Raw genomic sequence first — 13,753 nt, forward strand, 5'->3', positions numbered from 1 at the left:
ATGCGGGGTATGCTTGTATTTCCTTATACAACTGGGAAGTTAGTCCACAAGTGTCTGTTCTCAAACAGAGCTGCTCAAAGTTTGTTAATGGGGAAAAGGGTGCTACTTTCATATAAAATGCTCTTAATTGGAGGTACCTAAAGAATTCAGAGTGGGGGATTTCTTTTTCTGCCTTAATTTGTTCAAACGTTTTAATGTTTTTTCGTGCCTCTAAATCATTAAGCCTAAGAACTCCATTATATTTTCAGATAGCTAAATCTCAGCGTGTTCTTAGAGGTTAGCCCGCATCTAAATTTAGTTGATTCCCATACCTCCAATGAATTGGATATCGAGAGAGCGGCCTTCGAAGGATTTAAGTTTAGATTTTTGGGATCAGATTAAATTGTATAATTCGACAGGAAAACACATCTCACCCTCCAATTCTACTCATCGTTTCCAACTGGGATCAGTGTGCCATTGCGATAACTGACTTAATTGGGCCGCTATATAGTACGATAACAAGCAAGGTACCACCAGGCCCCCTGCCAATGTTGGTCTATTAAGTATCTTGCCTCAGATTCTTGTTTTTTTGAAGTTCTAAATGCCTTTAGTGATTAGGGATTGAAGAGAGAGGTTATCTTTGAACCGAATCGGTATTGGGGGAAGATTAATTCTGATACAGTGTATTTTGCCTATCCAAGAGATGTTATAGGTGGGCCACATTCTGATGTCCTCATTTAGAGTTCTGATCAATTTGGGGTAATTTTCCTGGTACAATGTTTTGTAATTCTTGGTGAGGTTCTATTGTTACAGTTTACAGCTCAAACTGTTGGGAATATTGGAAAGAAATGATCACAAGCCGGAAAATTTTACAAATATCTTGCACTGCTGGGAGGTGTACTAAAACCTGCTATAGAAATCAAAAATATCTCAGTATATTAAAACTCCTTAAAAATGGCATGGAGTTGAATTATTAAAAAAAAAAAAAGGGGGGGAAAAGTGCTCTATTATCTGATGCTACAGAATGGATTTATTAAAAAAAAAAAAACAACAAAAAAACACATAAGATTTCACCTGTTTTGCTCCTTTAAACACTACAAACTAAATGATAAAATCAGGCCAATGTGCATACACATCGTAATAAGCTCTAGGATTTGAATTTTCAAAATGCAACTACATTCGTTTAAATCAATTTCAGAAATCCTAATCAATTTCTCCAGGTCAAAAGAAAGAATATACATCCATGCATATATATTTTTATGTATATAACTACAACAATATACGCAGCACTTTACAAAAGAGACAATACAAAACAGAGCATTACACCTCACAATAAGTACAACCAACATAAAATCAGAGAATAGGAGCAGAAATCCCTGCCCTGGAGATTTTACAACCTAAGGGGAATATTAGGAGACAGAGAGAGCAGGTGAAGGAGCGAGTACAGTTAATGACAGTGCTTCCCACGACTGGACAAAGGCCACAAATCAACGATATTTAAATGCTTCATTCAGAAGGTAACATTTGTATTTACATGTGTATTACTTTGTGTATGTGTGTGCTTAGGGGGCCTTATATTGTGTGTGTGTAGGTGGGGGGCTTATAGTGTGTGTATGTGTGTGTGTGTGTGTAGGCAAGGGGGCTTATATTAAGTGTGTGTGTGTGTGTGTGTGTGTGTGTGTGTGTGTGTGTGTGTGTGTGTAGCTAGGCTTATTAGTGTGTGTGTGTATGTGTAGGGGGGCTTATATTGTGTGTGTGTGGGGGGGGGGGGGGGGTAGGTAGAAAGGGGGCCTTATATTGTGTGCATAGGTAGGGGGGCTCATATTGTGTGTGTGTAAGTAGGGGGGCTTATATTGTGTGTGTGTGTAGGTAGGGGGGCTTATATTATGTGTGTGTAGGTAGGGGGGCTTATATTGTGTGTGTGTGTGTGTGTGTGTGTGTGTGTGTGTGTGTGTGTGTGTGTGTGTGTGTGTGTGTGTGTGTGTGTGTGTGTGTGTGTGTAGGGGGGCTTAAATTGTGTGTGTTTAAGTAGGGGGCTTATAGTGTGTGTGTGTGTGTGTGTGTGTGTGTGTGTGTGTGTGTGTGTGTGTGTGTGTGTGTGTGTGTGTGTGTGTGTAATGGAGCTTATATTATGTGCGTGTTTGTGTAGGTAGGTAGGCTTATTTGTGTGTGTGTGTGTGTGTGTGTGTGTGTGTGTGTGTGTGTGTGTGTGTGTGTGTGTGTGTGTGTGTGTGTGTGTGTGTAGGTAGGGGGCTTATATTATGTATGTGTAGGTAGGGGGCTTATATTGTGTGTGTATTGTGTGTGTAGGTAGGTAGAAAGGGGGCCTTAAATTGTGTGTGTGTGTGTTTAGGGGGGCTCATACTGTGTGTAAGTAGGGGGCTTATATTGTGTGTGTGTGTGGGGGGGTAGGGGGGCTTATATTGTGTGTGTGTAGGTAGGGGGCTTATATTGTGTGTGTGTGTAGGTAGGGGGGCTTATAGTGTGTGTGCGCGTGTGTAGGCAGGGGGGCTTATGTATGCATGCATGCCTTTATTTATATAGCGCTATTAATGTACATATCGCTTCACAGTAGTAATACACACGGCAATCATAAATAAGAAATAATATAAATAGCACTAAGGGGAGAAGTGCTTCAGACATAAAAGTAACATTTAGGAAAAGGAGTCCCTGCTCCGAAGAGCTTACAATCTAATTGGTAGGGAGAACGTACAGAGACAGTAGGAGGGCGTTCTGGTAAGTACGTCTGTAAGGGGCCAAGCTTTATGTGTCAGGTGTATAGTATTAGCTACAGAGCTACTCATATGCTTCGTTAAGCAGGTGTGTTTTAAAGTGGGTCTTAAAGGTGGATAGAGAGGGTGGTAGTCGGGTATTGAGGGGAAGGGCATTCTAGAGGTGTGGGGCAGTCAGTGAGAAAGGTTTAAGGCGGGAGAGGGCTTTAGATACAAAGGGGGTAGAAAGAATACATCCTTGAGAAGACCGCAAGAGTCGTAGATGGTGCATAGCGAGAAATTAGGGCTGAGATGTAAGGAGGGGCAGAGGAGTGTAAAGCTTTAAAAGTGAGGAGGAGAATTGATTGTGAGATGCGATATTTGATCGGAAGCCAGGAGAGGGATTTCAGGAGGGGAGACGCGGAGACAGATTTAGGAAAGAGTAGACTGATTCTGGCAGCAGCGTTTAGGATAGATTGTAGGGGAGACAGGTGCGAGGCAGGAAGGCCGGATAGCAGGAGGTTACAGTAATCGAGAAAGGGAGAGAATGAGGGCCTGTGCCAGAGTTTTAGCAGTCGAGCAACAGAGTTAAGGGCGTATCTTTGAAATATTGTGGAGGAAAAAGCAACAGGTTTTAGATAGCCCTGGAGTACCCCCACAGACAGATCGATAGAAGAGGAGGTTTTAGCAGAAGAGACACATAGTAAGATGGGAGAGGTAAGAGGAGATCCAGGATAGAGCTTTGTTACGAATACCAAGAGTATGGAGAATGTGAAGGAGAAGAGGTTGGTCCACAGTACCAAATGCTGCAGAGAGGTCGAGTAATATGAGCAGAGTGTAATGACCTCTGTCTTTGGCAGAATGGAGGTCATTAGTTATTTAGTGAGGGCTGTTTCAGTGGAGTGAGCAGTGTGGAAGCCAGATTGTAGAGGGTCTAGGAGAGAATAGGTGTTGAGAAAATGGAGCAAGCGATAGAATACAAGACGTTCAAGGTGTTTAGAGGCAAAAGGCAGGAGGGAGACAGGCCAATAGTTAAAAAGACAGGTAGGGTCAAGCTTGCTGTTTTTCAGTAATGGTATGACTGTTGCATGTTTGAAGGAGGAGGGAAAGGTACCAGAGTAGAGGGAGGAGTTAAAAATAGGTGCGAGTATAGGGATTATTGTAGGGATTTGGCTGTGGCCAAATAATGTAACTAAATGACCCTCAATTATGAAAAGAAAAAACAGATAAGTATTTAACTATATAATTTGTCATCGGATGTAGCACTGGGGCTTTCTGTCTTTTGTTACATATTACATGTACGCAGATTCACACTGATCCCTTGTAGGATTGCTCTGCAAACTACACCATTGTGAGAAGTTCAACTAATAACTCTCCCAACCAGTTTCATATTCATTAAAGATATGTGCATCACATGTATATACAGAAGGACACATGCATACACAAGCTAGATGTATCAGTGTTTCAATGGGATTAGTGCAATGGTAATGAGGTCTCACCCTAAAAGCCGCAATTTTGTATACATTATCCACTTTGTAGATTTAGAGTCAGAAATCATTCTAGAAAATGAAAAGGGAAACTCCTTCTCATCTCATGATTTCCTTTTCTTTAAATGGCACAATGAGCATTATCAAAGTAATCATCAACCTTTGATGTTTAAAATGTCAGTCTTTACAGAATGTGAAGTAGAAGATTGAGAGGAGCGCACGAACCGGAGGGAGCAGGAAAGGACCCAAAATCAAAAATATATTAAAAAAGGTACTTTGTGTGTGGTGACGTTCGAAACGCGTTGGATGGGTCTCATGACACAATAAAGTACCTTTTTTAATATATTTTTGATTTTGGGTCTTTTCCTGCCCCCTCCGGTTCGTGCACTCCTCTCAATCTTCTACTTCTGCATACCAGCATTGGAAGTTGCACAGCCAGCCACACCAAGGAACGTGAGTAATTATTGCTACAGGGTTACCTACCAATGAGATTGATCGTGGGTGATCTCGCACTACTCACTACCTGTCTTCTGGAGACTGTTCCCATATTGTTAGCTGCATTACCACTACTCTACATTTGTGACTATGGATTTCCTTTGATGTTGGTTCTGGCACTATATCATCATTTGACCTGGCATTTGAGCGCTCTGCTACCTCATCTATTTTACAGAATGTGAACATGCCTTTCTATACACTTCAACTCCCACCTCAAATGCCGCACACCTTAAAGAACAAAGGTCTTCAAAAATACAGTATCAACCAGACTCTTCACAGGTTGACTTTTTTTTGTATGGTGTCTGCCTCACAGTTAAGTAACTGAACATAACCAGCAGGGTTACTGATTGACCTTTTGACGTCTGGAGGTGTTGGCGGGTATTCGAGTAGGCTTGCAGGTTGAGTAACCGTTTGGTTTAGAGAGATAGTGTTCAGGGATCCTTCAACCTCTAGCATTGTGTAGGAATATTTAGCATCAGAGAATGTGTGTTGGTATAATGCATCCACAAAAAATGTTTCTAGATACAGTAGGCACAGAAAAATGTATACAAATTCCTCCCAAAGCTTTTATTCTTTAAACTTTCTATGCAAGAACTCATAATTAAAACAAAAAATCACTAATAAGCAACAACATTTCCAATGAAGGAAATAGTGACTGTTTTGCATAAGATATCACTTGAGTATTACAGAATAAAAGAGTACTGTATTTTTTTTTTTTAAACTATGATCTTTATAAAAACACATTTTTTTGCAGTACTGCAGAGAATTTACTGTTGTTTGGTATTTGATCAAAGGGTAATTTGTAAATGGACTGAAAAAAAGTAAAAGATTAACGCAAATAATGACAAATAGAAAATTCTAATCTACCCTAATAAACGCTATAGCAGCATGTATGGTAGGGTGCGCGTGTTGTGTTGAATGAGCGTATGAAGGGAAGTGTCTAAGTGGTCCCGTTTCTTGCAAAAATAAGGGCACAGAGCTCCAATATTTCATAGGCCAGAACCAGAATTAATTAGCAATGTTACTGGCAAAGTCCCTCTACATCACAAACCTCAAGCCATGCAATGCTACTTTTAATTTACTGAATGAAAACGTACCGTATCTTGACGTCCAACTTTTGCTTTCTCAACACTTTGCTGCAAGCTCTTCTTCTTCTGGTTGGCTTCTGTGAGCTGAAAAAAAAAAGACGGGATATGAAGGATTCTTTAAAAACACACGCAGGTAAATTTAAGATATATCCCAATGTGAAGTAAATTGATTTTACTATCACTATCCAAGTTATATAAACGTCCTAAATAAGTCATCTAAAACTCAAGTTGTGCTCACATATTTGAACCCTGTAAAAAAAATAAAAAAAATATGTTTTTGATCCCCTATATTATAAATAGTTCCAAACACACACTTAAAAATAGCATTTCAGTAGCATGGAAGCCCCACTAACTATAACTGCCTCAAGATATGCAGCTACAGCCTTTACCAGGACCGCCGACAGCTCTCCGGGGGCCCAGGAATACTGTCTTGAACTGGCCCCCGGGTTGTTGAGTGGGTGCGGGATGGAAGATTCAAATACAATTGTTGAACGAGGGGGGTGGGGGGTGGAGCTAAAGGCTGCTCTCCTGAGCCCCACCTCTTTAGCCCACCATTCAGGCAAAGCTTCCAAAAAGCAGGTGAAACTTCCAGGATTGGCAGGACCCCCTCTCCCTCCTGACCCAGGACACCGCTCTCCCCCATCGCTGGCCCTGCTCTTTACTATGCATTAAAATGTCTGTACACCTAATTTTGCTTTATAACAAAAAATGTAAGGGTGTTGGGGCAAGGATTCCTTTATGCTTCCATCTCTGTTATACATGTACTTTCCTTGTATTTTAACGAGTCTGTACACTTGTATTATAAAGTACAGGAAACCTTGGTCATGTAATATATATTCGAATATTACTAAATAACAAAATCGTTGGTCCTAAAGAGCCGATCATTAACTCTTTCAGTGCTGCAGGAATGTTATTATGCAAAGTATTCCCGCTTAGAATGTTCTCTCTACTAGTTCTGCACGGTTACAGACAAAACCTGTCAAACGTTCTGGTGACTTAAGATGTGAGCAGCCTCATAAGTACGTAGCCATATACTAGAAAGCTAAAACTACTGACCAAAGACTACCAAATGGTATACGTTTTTGCAACAATGTCCAACATTGGATACATTTATCAAAACAGAATACATTATTTTATTTATTTATTTTTTAACTAGAATTCGCTTATTTTTTTACTGTTTCTCTACATGTTTGAAGTCCCACACACTGACCACAAACAAGAATAGTTTCAGCTTTACAGCATGCAATGTCAAATTCACGCTTCCTCTGTAAGGAGTCAAATACCATATGAGACTGAAGTATTAGCGCCTTACACTATTTTTGAACACCAGTTGCCTGTTATTCTCTTCATTTTTAAAACGCAAAGTTTTTTTTCGGGCCCATTTTAATAGTTTGATTAAATCTACATGTATATCTAGCATTCAATGCAACAGGTCTCCCATTAGCTCCCCTTGTTTTTCTTGCGTATTTGAACCAGGAGGCCTCAGGACAAAACTACAGTGGGCAGCAAGAAAGGACTCTGGTGGATAAGAATTTCTTATTGTAAACAATGAGGGCGATTGCACTGTTCCAGGTTGGCCACAAAGCTAAGTCTCCCAGAGCAGCTAGGAAAATGTCGGCCTGTCTCTCGCCCCCCTGGAGACAGGTCACATCCAGTCAGACAATCTCCCAAGTCTAGGTCAATAGGGAACTATTTGATGTAGTCGATGCTCTTCCTGCTTTCTGCAGCTGGCGGTGGGAAGAATACAAGGAGGTATCCGACTGCAGCCACTGGCTGTGGAGCATCTTTGAGCTGTCACGTAACTCTCTGTGGTAGCACATAGGCAGCAGAATGTGAGCGGTGAGGCCTTACAGGAACTAATGGAGACGGATCAGTAACCCATTTTCGTGTCTGGAAGTCATGCAATGTATTTTAATGGTAAGAAAGCCCTTAGTCACTATAAAGTGTTATGTAGACCTCATTGCACATGCCTGCCACAGTTTATACCCTATAGTGCTGTTAATCTGCAAGAAAAAATTACTTACGAGGCTTGTTCGACAGGACACTGTCTTTAAAAGACAAACTCCAAAGATATACACACACACACACACACACACACACACACACACACACACACACACACACACACACACACAAAATAAATGTGCATTTTAATTAATAATCATAAAACCCTATTTAAAATATCCCTATTTGCCGACGACATTATCCTAACTCTCGCCAACCCCTTGATTTCACTCCCGAATTTACATTCACAACTAGATAAATTTAGCAAAATATCGGGATATAAAATCAACATCGATAAGTCGGAAGCATTGAACCTAACCCTATCGGATTCTGAAATCAAATTATTACACGCAAATTTTAAATATAAGTGGAACTCCACAAAGATCAAATACTTAGGAATCCAAATAACAAGGGAGTATAATACACTATACAAACATAACTATCCACCATTATTTGAGAGGCTAAAAAATGACCTCCAGAGCTGGAACGAATACCAGATATCTTGGTTAGGAAGAATAGCCACAATCAAAATGAATATCCTACCAAGACTCCTGTATTATTTCCAGACTCTTCCTATAGATATTCCAATGCCGGAGCTTAAAAACATACAAAACAGAATTTTCCAATTTATCTGGCAAAATAAAAGACCCAGGGTAGCTAGATCTATTATGCTAGCCCCAAAAGATTGCGGAGGCTTGGCAGTCCCGGATATCATTAAATACTATTTGGCGGCCCAACTCAAACAAGCAATAATTTGGAACAATGATCCAGCCACCAGTTGCTGGGTGGGACTTGAGTCTACTTATACAAGACCTCTCTCTCTCCCGGCTGCTATGTGGACCGAGAGGGGAGGAGAGACCTTCTTGGAAACATTAAAACTGGGAGCAATGAAATGTACATGGCGGATATGGTCTAGAAATAAAAATAAATATGGTCTGACAGCCAGTCCAACACTACTAACCCCTATATTCTATAACCCTGAATTCTCCCCAGGCTGGCTTCCACAGAGACTCAATAAATTTAAGACGTTAAAGTTGATGGTAGCTGACGACTTTGTAGATAACGGTATAATTCTACCACTCCAAGCGCTGGAGAAGAAACACAAAATCATAAATATACCAGTGTTTGGTTACCTCCAAATTAAGCATTACCTGCAATCAGTCTCTAAAGATTCGGCATTCAAAGATTTAACAAATTTTGAAAGACTGTGTAGGAAAGGATATTACTGTAAAGGACTGATTTCGGAGATATATCTGGGTCTGGCGCGATTAACGGGTTGTTCCCAACATAGCTATATGATCAAATGGGCAGAAGATTTGAATACAGAGATCGATAGAGAAGACTGGGAGGACATTTGGGAGGTAGCTGCAAAAACGTCAATCTGTACCACTATCAAAGAGAATATTTATAAAATTCTATTTCATTGGTACCTAACTCCGAGTAGGATGCGGGCAAAAAGGAGATATGGTTCATATTTGGTGGAGTTGCCCAAAAATTCAGGTATTCTGGGTCATGATACAAAGATTGATCAGAGAGTACTTGGGGGTGGAGGTTGAGGTGGAACCGCTGACCATGGTGCTGGCCAAACCAATAGATGAATTAGGAACGGCAGAAAGTAAGATGATCACTCATGTACTGACAGCTGCCCGCTGTGCTATTGCGGCTGCCTGGAAAAAGGTGAATGCGCCTTCTAGGCAGACTGTCTTACGGAGACTAAGGGAAATAAAGATGATGGAGCTCCTCACAGCACAGTTGAACCAGAAAACTGACAAATTTCACAAAATTTGGGAAATATGGCCAGGAAACTAGGGAAATATATATAAATATATATCATTTATATAAATAAATACAGAAATACCAGACAAATGGGCTCGTCCTACCCCCCCCCCCCCTTCCACCCCTCCCACCCTTCTTTTTCTTCTTTTCTACGTTCTTCTCTATCCTTTGTTAAGCTCATGAGAGACGCGTGTTATATCAATTATTTTATTTCAGATGACAAACTGTTAATGCTCTTTGTTGTATGGACAATATATTTGTTATGTCTCTCTAAAACAATAAAAAATAAATTGAAATAAAAAATAATCATAAAACCCACAACAGAACAAACATAGTACTACTGAATAGTCTAACACGAATTAATATACGTATATTATGCAAATCTGGATGACCCCTTCAGTGCTTGAAAGCTCAATCATTACCATATGAGTACCTTAGCTTTAATGAGGCTTCACAAGGAACATCCTCAGACCATGGAAACCCTGGTGAGTAGGAGCTGGAGCTTAATATGCAGTTAATTACACGTCTAAGCAGAAGCTGTGCATTACTAACAAAAGAAACGAGCCGAGGACTGGAAAATTCATTCTGCTTTTTTATATGACAAAAGTAGTGTAAAATGGAACAATAAAGGAGCAAGATGAAAAAAGCTTTATTTTGCGCTCACCTTGAAATGGTCTATACAGCATGAAAGGGAAGTTTAATTGATGTTCTCCCAAATAAAACGAATCCTCTTTTTAACCCATTTGTTGCAAAGAGAATATGTTGCATTATAGGCCTTACAGACGCTAGTTGGATTCAAATAATAATGTTATCATGAATATACTAAATGCTGGGTAATTGTACCTGCTGATGCCAGAGGAGAAGGCAATACCAGCTGTACAATATTAGTAGGTCTTCTGACCCCAGTGCTTGAATTAAAACCGTAATCCCTCTCATTCACAAAAATTATTTTAAAGCTTTACATCAATATTTTCTAGTGACAGAGATGGAGTCATAATAAGAAAATAAAAGGAGCTGTATGATGCAAAAACAGATGCATCCCATTATAATGTTGTATCTCTAGCCTCCATTTTTTAGGCCTCAAATAGCTTGCCCTGTCTATGAGGCATATACTCATTTACATAAGAGATTAATGTTAAATGTCTAAAATGTAATAGTTTTATTACATTGGACTTGGTAATGACAGAATAGTAGCACAGTGATCAGCTGTTAGATAGATATACGGTTATATACAGTCTTTGTAATTAAAGGATCATTATTGACTTTTTTAGCTAGTGTACGCTGTTACTGTTTTTTGATGACCGCCAGCTATGAAATCTATCAGTTTTCTATTTTGGATTAAAAAATAACAATAGGAAAACAATATTTAAGGGTTCTGTGCCAAGTCTAATGGAAGACAATGAAAGAAAGACGAGAAGAATTACTATGCAAGTGTGTGTCCAGAATGTTTGTGGAGAATAGTGACAGAAGGCAGGCAGGCCAGAGACAGTGACATCTGCAAATGTCACACAGCAATACTTAAGATGAACTTAAAGCAGTATTTCATTCAAAATCCTGTTAAAAAAATAAATAAAAATAATAATAATAAAAATCCATTGTATAGTATTACATAATATAGCTTTTTTTTTAAAAACAAACACAAAAGCTTTATGCCCATTGAAATGATTTGTAATGTATTAAGCTTCCTTCTGTTACTATAGCAAGCATTTAGGATGTAAGGAACTGCTGCATTTATTAACATAAATAGAAACGGCAAGAGTAAATGCTGTCCAAAGCCTGTGCGCTCTCTCACCATTTAAGATACTGAGACAGTTTACGGCTCTTCTTGGCACTAGCAAACAACTGAATGAGGAGCATGTGAAATATGGATACACCGATTAACTGTTTCAACCACTGTTTTAAGTAGAACATTCTACTCGTCACTTTAAAACGTTTTAGTTTTTATGGTTCTAGTCATAAAAGTTAATGCTCTTCTGAATCTATGCATGTTGACTTCGCTTTAGGGAAGTGTATAGAATGATTGGGTAGATATAATAGATTTTCTTCCCTCAATTGTTGGGTTTTTAACTAAGACAGTTCATAAAGTTAGCCAGAACACACCAAAAAAATACTCTAGAACAAAAACACAATTCACAATTATTACAAAACATATCAAAAAGTGCTCGGCATTTGTCCAAGCACTTAAGTAGAACTGAGTTTTAACAAAAGCTAATACATGTAACATATCAATGCAATAGATCACAATCATAATAGCACATTGGGATATAAATCTCTCTTCACAGAGACATGGGAAAAAAAAGTGTTTTGCATTAATGTGCCCTTAATACTTCTGTAACCAAACAGCGGAAACCCAATGCCTCCAATGGTATAATAAGCCTGTGTCAATGAACTTTCTTCTCAACAGGATCATGGTTCAGATGATTTGTGTCAGTTTCTGCCAAGAGGTTTATTTATCCAACTTTCCGGTCCAACATGGTGGACCTTTTCTCAAGGCGACCTTAACTCATCTTGAGAAAGGTCGACCATGTTGGACTGAAATGTTGGTTAATTAAATCGCTTGATATTTTCATAAGGTGTGCTACTCTTTGTTCCTATGCTACTGGACGACACCACTGAGTTTGAGCAAGTATTCTTTGTTGATACTGTATATATAACTTGAGTGCAAGTATATTTTCCCTTTTATGTTGGATTCAACAGTTTCTACAAAGCCTGATAAAGGAGAATATTTTCCGAGAGCCTGTGTGCTCTTCCTAACCCTGGAGTAAATGTATTTGGTACAGATTCAAAGCGGCAACCAGAACAGTTGAGGCTCTTTATGTGTTATTCAAAGGGTAAATTAGTTATATTGTGTACATGATTTCTGTCTAGCATGAACAATGCAAGCAACTGGCCACATATCAGAAAACTTACTTTGAACGTAGTACAGTGAGCATACACTACATGAACGAATTCCAATGCTTCAGGTCTATGTGAATAAAAATACCACTTATTCTGATACATAACATGATTGTTAGGAAGCAAAGAAACCCACCCAAAAATATTCCAAGGTCCACAAAAATGAAAGCTGATGTTTCAGTGATTGACCAAGAATGGGATCACTAGCCTGCACAATAAAACAGTACACGCCAGCTTAATTTGGCATAGCTACACATAACTGGAGAGGCAAAAGGCAATATGACGACTGTATAGACATAGCGTAACAATAATACGGTACCATGTAAGCAGATACTATCGTGTCATTTCACGTTCTTTTCAAATGTTCATGAGCGATGGTGAAACGTACTTTAAAAAAAAAATTTTTTAGAAACAGGTCACTTGTCCCAGTTTCTGATCAACCATTGCTTACATACATAATCCCTTTGGCAAATAAACTTCCCACAAAGATTGATTGTCTTAGTCCTTCACATCACCTCCATTTTTTTTCTGTTTCAATTTAGAGTATTCTTATTTCTGGCTAATTTAGCATGTTTTGATACAACCATCATAATTTGTTGTTATCTCATTCAGCAGAATCCTGCACTTTTGTTGTTTCTAGAAAGCTAAACTGATTACAATGAAATCCATTCAGAGTACCAGCATATGAAATGTAAACGCTATGCGAGACGATAACCAGTGGAGTGTTAAATGATTCCATGTAGAAGGGCCACTGGACAGACGGTGTTGGTATGGAGACACAGGTTGGCGTGGCTTTGTCGTTTCTGTGATGTACTTTCGAGGATTGAAGCAATCAGCCACTCTTGACCAGAAGAGGGGGGGAAAAAACCTGTGGCCAAAACCAGGCGGTGGGTGCCATTGAACTTTATTATTCCTGGTTTAAAAACAAAAATCCACACTGCTCCCAAGAAAAGGTTTAACGCTATTAGTTCAGGTGTAATTTATTTCCTATTAGTGTTGAGTATTAAAATAACAAACATCATCCCTATAAGCAAAAAGACAATTCACAGAAAAGCAAAGCAGGAGGAATCTATCAGATGCTGTTCTCACTTGAGGCACTGAGCTAGGTCATTAGCATACCACAAATATTTAAATACCAAGACCAGATAAGATTTAAGGTTACCATCTAGTATCTGAAATTCTTCAGCCTAATGAGGCACACCGACCTGTAAGGGCTGGGTTATAGTATCATAACCAAAATAATGGGGTCCCCTACTGTAGCGAGTAGCTTAAATATATTAATTATTCATAATTATATACCTTTAGGTTTTAAATACTT

At 39.2% G+C, this 13,753-nt stretch overlaps 1 protein-coding gene across 2 annotated transcripts in view; it reads right to left on the bottom strand.

The window, feature by feature from the left end:
- The window catches only part of MND1 (meiotic nuclear divisions 1), an 87,148-nt gene that overhangs the window by 17,037 nt on the left and 56,358 nt on the right, over positions 1–13,753 (bottom strand). For both annotated transcript variants that reach the window (XM_075613233.1, XM_075613222.1), the window contains one exon: positions 5,770–5,844. In XM_075613233.1, coding sequence (XP_075469348.1) covers positions 5,770–5,844 — 75 coding nt within the window. The remainder of the gene's footprint in view (positions 1–5,769; positions 5,845–13,753) is intronic.

The sequence above is a fragment of the Ascaphus truei genome, chromosome 1 (genome assembly GCF_040206685.1).
Source record: "Ascaphus truei isolate aAscTru1 chromosome 1, aAscTru1.hap1, whole genome shotgun sequence".
Lineage (NCBI taxonomy): Eukaryota > Metazoa > Chordata > Amphibia > Anura > Ascaphidae > Ascaphus > Ascaphus truei.